Raw genomic sequence first — 12377 nt, forward strand, 5'->3', positions numbered from 1 at the left:
ACCGAACCGCTTAGTCCGGGTACATGGAACGTCCACCATATGGCGATGCCTAGAATCTGTGCGCCTCGACGATCGATGGAAGAACGGGGATGGCGGAACGAGATCGTGCAGTTCCGCAGCGCACTCTCCAAAGTGTATCCGATAGAAGACCGATAAGCTGGCCACTCTGCGGCGGTGACCGAGGCTTTGGAGCTTTTTGCCTACTAGGTCATCGTCGTTTATGAGCCTCTTGGCACGCCTCTCTATCGCCTCAAGCGCCTCCAGCTGGTACTTGGCGGATCCGTCCCAGAGGTGAGAGCAGTATTCCATGCACGATCGGACTTGTGCTTGATAAAGGTTGAGCAACTGTCCCGGGCTGAAATACTGTCTCACCTTCGCCAGAATTCCAAGCTTTTTTGAGGCTACTTGGGCTTTAGATTCAATGAAGGAACCAAAGTTCAGAGTGGGCGTTAAGGTGATACCAAGAAGCTCAAGGTGGTTAGTTATCGGCACGGACACACCTTGGAAATTCGGAGTCAGGTGGAATGGACTCCGTTTAGCGGAGAATAGACACGCCTGGGTCTTAGCCGCATTGAACTTGACCAGATTGGCATCGCCCCAGTCGGAGACCGCCTGTAAGGACAAGTTCATGCGATCAACCATCGCCTCCCGTAGAGACTGAATTTGTGCCGTACTGGCTCGCGCGCTGGATACATATCTCTCCACAACAGTGCTATCGTCTGCGTACCCATAGATACCGGGTTTCAGCAGATCGTTGATGTGTAGCAGGAAGAGTGAAATTATACAGGGTTTATTATTGTATAGAAAAATTATTAATAAAATATAAATTATATCGATATGTAACATTCATTAAATGTATCACAATAGTAATTTCTATGGATATTATGAATGCTTTTATTTAACAATTCAGTAAGAAAATAAATCAAATCAATCAAATCAATCAAGCTCTTTCAAATTGCATATTCAATTGAATTTTTCAAACATATTGTAAAGGATTGTTTAAGAATCATACTTGTAAAAAAATAACAAGCAAAGCAGCGTGTATTTCTAACAAACAGTTGACAAATAGGTACTGATAACCTTAAGTCGGCTCTTTAGTATTTTAAAGTAAACAAAAAATATGTTAAGGGAAAGTTAAATAATAAACACAACAATATTATATCTTTCTCTTTTATTACGTAAATCACTAATATTCAATACAATCAACGTCCTTCGCATTGTCGTCACACCAGAAAAACATAATATAATAAGTAAAGTAAAGTAAACAACTGACTGAATTCGACATCACAATAGTAAAAACACAAGTAAAACATATAAAAACAGTGCTATTGGAAGACACTGATAAACGTGGACTTTTTGACTCTAAGGAATTAACTCTTAAAATTATACCTTTGTATCAAAGAAATAGAATTCATACACGTAAAATACATCATCTCTTACTTATCCCACTCCTTCCAGGTCCAGCTGTTCGAATAACATTCAAAATAGTGGATATAAAAATATTGGGTATATTCAATTTTACAATCCCGTACGCTTACGTAGGGAGGGGAATCTATATACAATTTAATGAATTAAACCATTTGCAAACATGAATACAAATTTAATAATGATTTTCGTGACCCTAAAAGACTAGTAAATGAAAGTAATTAACATTTTTGTACAATTTCGACTTATGATTAGAATAACACGACGATAATATAACTAATAGAAAACTCTGAAGTGATCGTTAACAGAGATATGACTTAGATGTTAGTTAACATACGATACAATATGTTTAATAAACGTTACGAACATTACAATCAAAGCTACAAAATTAAACCACATCAGTTTGACTCTCAACTTAATTATTACGCTGCCTATTTTATCTAAGTATGATTAAAATTAAATGTTTTTAATTGTACATTCTTTATCAATTTGTATTGTTTTAATATTAAATGATACGTGTATTTTAAAAATATGCAATGATAACGCGATTATATGAACTACTTTGTATTAAGACGATAAAACAAATTATAGTATTGTATTTTTATTATTTGGAACAAAATGTAGTTTAATTTTGCAATAACTACACTTTCAATATAACACTGTACTCTTATGTATGATGTAACAAATCTTTTTGGTAGTATGAGTAAATAAATCAGACAATAACAACATTTCATAGCCTCTTGCTTATATACTACATTTCTATTAGTGCATGCCCTTAGATTTTCAAGTCTTATTTTTTATAAAGTATAAAACTCTTTATTTCGTCAAAAATTATTAAAAAAAAAGTTTTTATTTACATAAAAATGATCATAAAACTTAACTAACCGATTTGAGATACTTGACTTACTACATGGCGTTAATATGTGCAAATCGATATTACTATTGTCACATCACTCGTCATATATATTTTCTTTTTATTCATATATCTTCATACTTCTTCATAAGACTGCGAAACATTTTTATTAAAAGGTAAGTGTTTGTGCCATTTTCTGATATCATGCTATCATATAACATAAAACAATTATTTGAACCGCAAGAACAGCTGAATTTTGATTTAACTTCTAGGAGAGAAATGTCACAGTTCAACTATCTGTTGGATAAAATAATTATTTTACAGTATAAGAATGAGCTATAAGAAGAAATAGATGTTATATACGCCGGTTTCGCAATCTATTGGACTTAGGCATAAATGCTTCATTTCACGCAAGCTTAACAGTAGGTATATTGTATGGGTTAGGGTCACAGATCACATATCGAAAGCACCAATGTATACCACAACTCAAGCACACTGTAACACTACGATATACACAACACGATATTGACTTTGATTTAGGAGCAGGTCCTTACACTAAGAGGTGACGCGAAGACGACCGCGGCGGTCGTGAAATGTATATAACTTTCGTATTTGAGATCATTTCGAAGTCTTATCACTTTGTACTGTCTACACCAAGCTTATATCTAATACACTGGAGATTTCAGTATGAACATTAACTTGTAATAAGAAAATATGGCCTTGAATGACGCCTGTATGTTTTTTATCCCTTTCACACCCACTTGCCAAGTTAGGTGTGAAAGGGATAAAAAAACATACAGGCGTCATTCAACGTCATATTATCTTGTTACAAGTTAATGTTCATACTGAAATCTCCAGTGTATTAGATATAAGCTTCTTGGTCTACACCCAGCTAATAATTTTGAGCGTGATTTGAGCGTCACCCTGTCTAGAATAATATTAATTAATAAGTCCGCGATCGTGTCGGCGTCACAAAGAGACGGTGACGACATAGAGCCGCTATACGTACGCACTACGTAGTGTCGCGCTAGATCTGTGTGGAGAAGCGGGGCCGGGGCAGCTCGAACACGTCGCCGTGCACTGAACGGGCCAGCGCTTTGATGCTCGCCGCTATGTCTTGAGTCTCCTCCTGTTCATTAATTGTTTATTTAACAATATTGGATACACTTTTGTATGACTGATAATAAAATATAAACAATCATATGAAAATGGTGAAGTGAAGATCAACAAAAAACTAAACAGATTCGGTAATTATGTGTTTCTAACGATGAAAATATACGAAGATTATTCCTTTGCATTTTGCTGTATTATTTGAATTATTAGTGTAATATCTCAGCACACACGAAGGCATTTTGAACAGAGCAATAGCACGTGTTGACGCGGAAAGTGGGGGGGCACAGCCTGGCACAGACTAAATGAGTTTGTGACGTTTGCCTCTTACTCGTGTTACAAAGAGTGTAGTAGCGATGTCCTATCTAGTACGTAATACATAGTAACTCAATGATACAAACAAAAAAATAAATAAAAAGGTACACGCTTGAAACCAAGGGCATAACTCTAAAGTAACCGTCATGAGAAGCTATAAATTTTGTAAACAAGTGTTCAGGAGTTCACAACATTTGGACCAACAAAAAAAATGAATTTGTTTAAGATTTAATAAATTATTAAGTAACAAATATTATACACAGATGCTATGCCAATTCCCAAAATCGATGCTGTTTTTTTATTTATTTCGGTTTTGTAGGGATATTCATTCGATGGCCAATTTTCTTTCACGTACTTATATACGTTGATCACCATATTTTTCTCATTAACCGTAAAGCTCGTCACCTGTAAAAATCACCGGTAGTCACTTGTCACACGAAGCTCAAGCTATATCTCCAGGTATACTAATTAACCTAACCAATTACTTCACAATTTAAAACCTACTTCTAATATTAACCTTAAGTTTCCAAAGATTAGCGCGTTTGAACAAACAACTCTTTCTTTTTACTTATTATATATTTTAGATAAATTGTATTACGCACCTTTTGACGTTTTTTTCGTGGCGAATTTATTTCCTTAGATGTACTGGCTACTGGCTCCATTATACGTAATAACAAATAAAATTAACGCAACAATTAAAGTAACAACAATAGAAAAGTGATAACGAAACAATAACAAAATTAACAATAACAACCAGATCCGCGATATATGCAAAGCAATGAAACAAACTCGTACGCATTCGAAACTCGAATGATGCGTTTATTTCAAAATGGCGTCCCGATAGTTCACAATCCCTGCGACGGACGCGTTCCGGTACCAAGAAACACAAACGATAGCGCTTTGCGTCGTTAAAATATGATCCGACTAAATTAAATAGGTTGTTACTTTCATATAACCCGTCTATATTTCATGTCGATTGAATATGGTCAATTTATTATTATCTCGCAGTATAAAATGTTTACTTAGTAAAAGATGTTTGTTTACATAATTTATAGCTTCTCGTGACGGGTACTTTAGTTTAATTTATACTTATAACACAGAATACATAATAGTAGGTAGCTAAACGCTACAGAACGGACACTCTCCGCCTCCCGCCAAAATTAAACACTTACCTCACCCCGCACGATCAGGCTATAAATGGTCCGCATTTTTCTGCAAGGACGATACGCAACGAAGATTGGCAACATTCATCAAATTGACTTAAAGTAATTTTATTATTTTGGATTTGTGATTATCGTTTTTAGTAGAAAATGGTTAGGTATTGTGCTGTTTACGGATGTATTTCATCAGAAAAACGCGAATTTTTTTTTATGCTAGTCACAAATGTGCCAACCATAAAGCGTTAACACACACATTTGCAGTCTCTACAGTGTGACTGTCAAAACAATAATTTTGTATGGAGTGTCCGGGGTGTGCTTATAATGAAGGTCCACACTCACAAAATCATCGAGTACAGCGTGCGCGGGGTGGTGCGGGTGTGCGGGCACGCTGACGGGCAGCGAGCGCGCCACGTCCGCCGCCGCGCCGCGCCCGCGCGCTATGTGGATGCCCTCGTCGTTGCTGCCCTCCGCTGTACAACACACAACATTTTATTATATGTGTATTTATTTGTGTATAGTGTGATTTTTTATATCAAATTTAGAAAAAAAAAGACGGGTTGCACTCCGGGAGTGCCGGCAGAAGTGAAAACTTGATTATTAACGTTGAGCATGTTTGATATCCATCTGTCTTACGCTTTTTCGATCAGGTCACGTGTCCTGACGCGAGTTTAAGATTTTATACCCAACGCCGCTAAAGAAGTTTTCACTTCAAAAAATTTAGAAAATTTTCCATGCATTAACATAAAATTAGAGGGTGTCCTTATTAGAGAGTGTTCAGAAAATGTAGCTTCTTTACTTTTCTTACGACAAATACTGTCTATCAAATTTTAATGCTACAGATCAGTCATTAGACCACTATCTCATACTTCCACATATGAATTTTCCACATGAAATTTGAATAATCTTAATAAATAAATATATAAATATAAATATATATATATAAATCTCGTGTCACAATGTTTGTCCTCAATGGACTCCTAAACCACTTAACCGATTATAATAAAATTCGCACACCATGTGCAATTCGATCCAACTTAAGAGATAGGATAGTTTAAACTTTAAACATACCACGGGCGAAGCCGGGGCGGACCGCTAGTAATAATCTAAATTTGATTTACTACATTTATAAAAACTTATAAATGTAGTAAATATAATATAAAAAAAAACTTATTTCATAAAATTAAAATAGACAATTATTTTAAAGAAACTTACGATCGGAATCATAGTCGTCAAAATCAGAGGCCATGTTTCGTGAATCCATGCCCTCTAAGTCGAATATATCTTCTGCATCCAAGGAATCCTCCTCATGAGGAATCTGTGCATTTGTCTGTTGACATAATAACACAACTCATTAAACGCTGAAAAATGCAAAAACACAATGTTATCCAATCCAATATTATTCAAAAATTTGTAAGAAAATATAAATGGTGTTTAAAATAACTAAGTATAAATACCTTGACCACTACTTAAATATAATATAAAAGCATACACAAAATAAAAACTAAATTATATTTAAAAAAATTATTTTATATGGTGATTTCTTATATCTGGGTAAGTAGGCAAAATCCGAGTCTATGAGGAAAATCGAAAAATGCTGAAAAAAGTTACAAGGCCAATTTTGAAAACAATCACACTAGTTGGTTTAAATCAATATACCTTTCGAAATTGAAGATATTGAGGCTATTGTTTTGGAAAAAAACTTATGTATAAGTGGCACCTTTTTAAAATAACACTTGGTAATTTTTTTTTGATATGATGCACAAGTACCTTAACAACATTGTGTGTAAACTTCTTAGCATCTTTAAGGGAAGACAGTCTCCGTCTCTGCAGAGGCGGCGCGAGGGGGGACGGTGGGCCGTTGTCCACACTGTTGTCGTTCATCCAACCATCGCTATCTGCAGTGTTTCTTGTTTTGCTTATAATACTGCAAAATTTCATACAAATAGTTAGTCTTTAAAAATTTTAAACACTAAAGGGTGTTTTTCCACCAGAGAGTGAGGATGCGTAGCAAGGGAAGTTCCAATCACATTGATTCATTTAGTGTTTCAAGCAATACTATTGGTTCTTTACAAATGAATCCCTCACTACGCATACTCGCAAATCTCTGGTGGAAAGGCATCCTAATGAGATGAAGTTTTTTAAACTACTTAATGCAATCAACTAGAAATTAATGAAATAGGCAGATTTTTCATGTACTTATAACAAATATCAGTGTTTAAAAATAATTATAACTACAAAACAGAAGATTACATGTACTCATAACTCATTAGACAGACCCTCGCGCTGGCCCTCGCGGCGTAGGGGAGCGTCCCCCGGGTGGCGGATGGGGGGATGGTCGGTAGTACAGCCTAGCTACGCTACCGGCTAAGTCCGATGGACTCGCTGACCAACGATGGGTGTGGTCCTCCAGCAATATGGGGGTTGTGCGGCGGGTTAACACCCCTCCCACATAAAAAATCTTCGTGTTACGAAACCGAGAACGAGAAAAAGAAAACCCGATCCCAAGAACGACGACTCCAGGCATGGCATAAAGGATTTACGAATAGCTTCATGGAATGTCCGCTCCTTGTTTCGCCCGGGTGCCATTTACCAAGTAAATAGTGAGCTGCGTAGATACAGTGTAAAAGTAGCCGCACTCCAAGAAGTAAGATGGCCGGGCAAAGGGGAGTGTAATATTGACGACAAAGCGATTTTATTTTATAGCGGTAATGACACTGGACACCATACACACGGTACTGGATTCATAGTCGCCAAAGATTTTATCCATAATGTCATTCGCTACGACGCTGTATCTGATAGAATATCAGTACTTCGTATTAGAGGTCAATTTGCCAACATATCCTTAGTTAATGTATACGCTCCTACAGAATTAGCGGAAGACGATAATAAGGATCAGTTCTATGAACAGCTTGAATTAATATACGACCAATTACCGAGCTACGATGTTAAAATAGTACTGGGGGATTTTAATGCCAAAATTGGACGGGAGAATATATATGTCCCAACAATCGGAACACATAGTAAGCATGTGCACTCTAACGACAATGGGCTAAGACTAATAAGTTTTGCTTCAGCCAAAGCCATGGTAGTCAAAAGTACTATGTTTCCGCACAAGGATATTTATAAGGGAACTTGGCGATCCCCGGACGGACACACCATTAATCAGATCGATCACATAGCGATTGATGAGCGTCACAAAAGAACCATTGAGGATGTAAGAACTTTCCGCGGGGCAGACTGTGACAGTGATCATTACTTGCTGGGAATAAAACTGAAGTTTAGAATAAAATCAGTAACAAGACATTCACAAACTGCAGATGATAGAATTGACATAGACAACCTAAAATCACAAAATATTAAAGAAAATTTTCAATTAGAATTAAGTAATAGATTTAAAGATTTAGATATTAATGATAGTATTGACACAGTTTGGGAAAATATAAAGAACACCGTAAAAGAAATTGGGTTTAAAGTATTAGGAAAGGTCAAGAAGAAAAAGCGGAGGAAGTGGTGGAGCCAAGAGTGTGAAGATAAAATGCAAGAAAAACGACACTATAAGGTTCTGGCGGAGCAAGATAGGCAATGGATTGGAAAATACATGGAATGCGGGTCACAGCTCAAGAAAGCAATCAGAAGAGCCAAAAGACGGCATTTTGATGACCTCATTCAAAATATGGAGTCATTTATACGAGCCGGTGAATCAAGGAAATTCTATCAGGAAGTCAAAACCACAAAAAAAGGATATCAACCAACAACCCAAGTACTGGAGGACGAAAATGGTGACCTCATTACTGATAGAGATGACATCAAGTTGGCATGGCGAGAGTACTTCCAGAACCTACTTAACTGCCCACCTCCTCAAGCTGAAATAATCAGGGAGACTGAAGACAACAAGGAAGATGTACCTGCTCCCACATTTGAAGAAGTGCACAAAGCAATTATGCGGCTCAAAAATAACAAAGCACCAGGTATTGACGGCGTGCCTTCCGAAATATGGAAGCAAAGTGGAGCGGTGTTTCAATCCAAGTTGTACGAAGTCCTTACAAGGATATGGGAGGAACAGATACAGCCCAAAGATTGGAATACAGGGATCATCTGCCCAATTCACAAGAAAGGTAGCAAGAAGAAATGTAGCCACTACCGCGGAATTGCTCTGCTGCCAACAGCATATAAAATCCTGTCGTACATATTGCTGGACAGATTGGAACCCTACGCGGAAAAAATTCTCAGTGACTATCAGTGTGGGTTTCGTCGGAACCGAAGTACGATAGATCAGATTTTCCTCCTCAAACAGATCATGGAAAAGAGGTGGGAATATGCTCAGAGCATGCACGCGCTATTTGTGGATTTTGAAAAAGCTTACGACAGTATCGATAGGGGCGCCCCGTTCGCAATTTTAAAGGAGCTTGGAATTCCAACCAAACTGGTGGACTTAATAAAAGCGGCTATTGGAGACAGTAACATGCGAGTGAGAGTAGGCAAAGAACTAACAGAAGAGTTTGCGGTTTTTACCGGATTAAAACAAGGCGATTCTCTGTCGCCTGTGCTATTCAATTTGGTACTGGAATACATCCTGCGGAAAATGCTTGCATTGGACTGCGGAGTGCTACTAAATGGAAAGCATATGGTAATTGGATATGCAGACGACCTCGCATTGCTTGGTGAAAACCGTGACGAAGTTAGCAAAGCCGCTGAGATCTTGAAAGAAGAAGCAGAAAAAGTCGGACTAAAAATAAATGTCAAAAAAACGGAATATCTCCACATGAAGCGCTATAGGGACACACGAACTCAGCGCCAAAACCTACAGGTTGGAGATACAACGTACACGGGAGTAGCTAGCTTCAGATATCTGGGTTGCACGATAACTGATACACACACCAGAGAGGAAGAAATTAAAATCCGCATCCAAAATACCCTCAAGTGTGGTGCAGCATTGCATAAAGTGCTCGTGTCCAGGCTTTTAAGTAAAAAAACCAAACTGCGGATATACAAGACGGTTATAAGACCAATACTTACATATGGTTGTGAAGCCTGGACCCTAACCCAGAACGAAGAGCGTAACCTTTTAGTTACCGAACGAAAGCTTCTTAGGAAGATCTTTGGTCCTATCCAACAAGAGGATGGAAGCTGGAAAGTCCGTAAGAATGCTGATTTAGAAAAACTCATGGCCGAGCCAAATATACTTGGGGAAATAAAATCACGACGCCTGCGTTGGCTCGGGCATGTAGAGCGAATGGGTGAGGAGCGAGGTCTGAAGAGAGCATACTTGGGTCGTCCGTCGGGCCGACGGCCAGTTGGTCGACCCAAGTAGTCATTAGACAATAAATAATAAGCTATTTTTATAGATTAGCTTGAAACACAAATCATTGATGAAAATAAAGAAATCAAAACACACATATTTACTATTTAGTTCATTGCTTTTCTCAATTGTAAACATTAGCATCAGTGCCAAATATTCAAGCACCAGACTCGCAAATAAATTCTATGCCATGTCAAATAAAATTAGCATGCATTTGTTTAATACTGACGAATCAACACTTTCTCCTGTGTGAGTTTAATCAAATTTTGTATGGACTATTCAAAAAACTTACACAGTCATAGATTTTAAATATGTATGTGTTCTAAAGTAAATTACAAACAAATTATTTGGTATCACTTATCGTACCTAGATAAAATTTTATGATCTCTTTGTGCTCTTTCTCTATAAGCTTCATATTCTGCATATTTCTGTTCCTTATACTGTCTCACAGCTTCTTCTATTGCCTCTAGTTGTGACTGTAGGTTCTGATTTAACTGCTTTCTCAACACAATTGCTGCCATTGACGATAAGTTGTTCTTTGTACTTATGACCTGATTGTTTGTATCTATATTTTCTTTCATGTCAGCATCATTTGATAAATCCGGGACGAGTAGGTTAAAAACTGGAGAGAAGTTAGTTGCTTTCTTAAGGTTGATAATGTTTTCTTGTGTAGTCTGTAACAGATTTTAACATGATTAAAAAAAGAAAACTTAGATTTATACTCTAGTCTCTAATACATAAATTAATGATGATGTAAATTAAAAACTTAAGTGAAGTAATACTGAAAATAATCTATTATTCAAATATAAATAAGTTAAATCATAATTTAATTTATTTTGCTAAGTATTAAATATTCAATGATGTTTTTAAGTATGCACACCTGTATAGACTTATTGATAAGTGCTATATCTTTTTCTTGTAGTTTAGCAAAAGTTGTCTGTCCGCAAGCCAAACATGACTCTACAGTCCACCGTCCGACAACACGATCCCCAACAAGTGCTGGTTGAACAACAGTATTCCTCAGTATACTCAATGGACAGGAGATTAATTTCTGAAAATAAGTTAATTTTAACTATAATTAAAAAAAGATACAGCATAATTTATTCCAAATTAGAAAGAAGAACGGAAGAAATTCATCTGCATCAATGTGCTGTTCTGATTTTATTTTTTTATCTGATATTGATTTACTGCAACACATTTAAATATTTTGATAAAGTCTACTGATAAACGAGCAGATAACTAGCTTGTTCTGTTAAACTAGATTTTCATTCAGTTATTATATCCAATAACATTCCCGTAAATTAGATTAATAAATGTTTTTGTTTATATTGAAAAATATATTAAGTTACCTACTGTATCAAAAATATATCATATTAATTATCGAAAGCTAAAACAAAATAAACATAGATGTTTACATGACAAAATGTATATAAACATTATATAACGTTCGTATTTCATAGGAAGCAAAACTACAAGCTAGTTACCAAAATAACCTTTGTTATAATGAATTCAAGTGGATGTTTTGTTATTCTGTAACAGCATCCATTCGAATTACTAATTATAATCATCGCCTTAGTGCTTGCTCTCGTAAATATTCCGTCAGTAATGTATTAAAATTGTATAATATATTAAACTTTAAGTCAAATGTCTTTAAAAAGTCAAGGTTGAATAATGTTTACCGATTATACCTCACTGAAAAAAATGTCCCTTTGTTCCGTCGGTGATAACTCCAGTCTTTCGATATCGGTGATTTCTTCCATTTTATCGCATTGTAATACAACGTTTAAGCATTTGCAAGCACAGAGAGCCATTTTAGTTTGTAAATAATCTTAGATTTGGTTAAATTTATATAAAAGACACACAAATGGAGTAAATGTTACTATGTACAAAGTAGTTCAAATTTCAATAGAGTCGAAACGCGTTTGTATTTATGTTTCAATCCACAGAGCAAGCAAGTAATATTTTCAATCTATACACACATGTTCAATATTATTCACACATGCAAGAAGAACAAAATAATATCTTGACAACCGTACACAGATCTAGTAGTAGATCTGTGCAAAGATATTAAATAATTGATGATGAGTTTTGTTTAGTCTGTATCAATGGCAGATTTATAGAGTATACTTTTTTCTTAGTTGCATAATGCATTGTTTAATAACGTGATTCTATTGCTTGTAATTTTCTATAGAAACAATATTAGTTTATCATGTGG

General features: G+C 36.1%; 2 protein-coding genes and 1 long non-coding RNA gene across 3 annotated transcripts; all 3 read right to left on the reverse strand.

Moving 5' to 3' along the window:
- Window positions 1-49: 49 nt before the first annotated feature.
- On the reverse strand, window positions 50-630 carry LOC149482363 (uncharacterized). The gene is made up of 2 exons (XM_089704113.1): window positions 205-630; window positions 50-166 (listed from the first exon to the last, which is right to left on the reverse strand). The coding sequence occupies exons 1-2, from the start codon at window positions 628-630 to the stop codon at window positions 50-52; spliced, it is 543 nt and encodes a 180-aa protein (XP_089560239.1).
- Window positions 631-1156: 526 nt separating this feature from the next.
- Window positions 1157-12149, reverse strand: LOC149482364 (uncharacterized). Its single transcript, XM_089704503.1, has 7 exons — window positions 11851-12149; window positions 11043-11213; window positions 10529-10836; window positions 6631-6787; window positions 6076-6190; window positions 5203-5333; window positions 1157-3407 (listed from the first exon to the last, which is right to left on the reverse strand). The coding sequence occupies exons 1-7, from the start codon at window positions 11971-11973 to the stop codon at window positions 3306-3308; spliced, it is 1107 nt and encodes a 368-aa protein (XP_089560629.1). The 5' UTR covers window positions 11974-12149; the 3' UTR covers window positions 1157-3305.
- On the reverse strand, window positions 4068-4409 carry LOC149482365 (uncharacterized). The gene is made up of 2 exons (XR_016316757.1): window positions 4306-4409; window positions 4068-4108 (listed from the first exon to the last, which is right to left on the reverse strand). It is a non-coding gene; the product is annotated as an uncharacterized LOC149482365 (long non-coding RNA).
- Window positions 12150-12377: the final 228 nt, after the last annotated feature.

The sequence above is a fragment of the Colias philodice genome, chromosome 15, assembly GCF_061535455.1.
Source record: "Colias philodice isolate Cphi_HAF_F1 chromosome 15, ilColPhil1 Martin Lab GWU primary, whole genome shotgun sequence".
NCBI classification, from domain to species: domain Eukaryota; kingdom Metazoa; phylum Arthropoda; class Insecta; order Lepidoptera; family Pieridae; genus Colias; species Colias philodice.

Bases quoted from the DNA above. Each gene is read 5' to 3' on its own strand.
- LOC149482363 (XM_089704113.1), bottom strand. From the start codon at position 630: ATGAACTTGTCCTTACAGGCGGTCTCCGACTGGGGCGATGCCAATCTG. The intron at 167-204 runs GTAGGCAAAAAG...TCACCGCCGCAG, and splicing joins TCATAAACGACGATGACCTA to AGTGGCCAGCTTATCGGTCT.
- LOC149482364 (XM_089704503.1), bottom strand. From the start codon at position 11,973: ATGGCTCTCTGTGCTTGCAAATGCTTAAACGTTGTATTACAATGCGAT. The intron at 5,334-6,075 runs GTAAGTTTCTTT...TGTGTTGTACAG, and splicing joins TGACGACTATGATTCCGATC to CGGAGGGCAGCAACGACGAG. The intron at 3,408-5,202 runs GTGAGTGTGGAC...ATTAATGAACAG, and splicing joins ACGCTGTACTCGATGATTTT to GAGGAGACTCAAGACATAGC.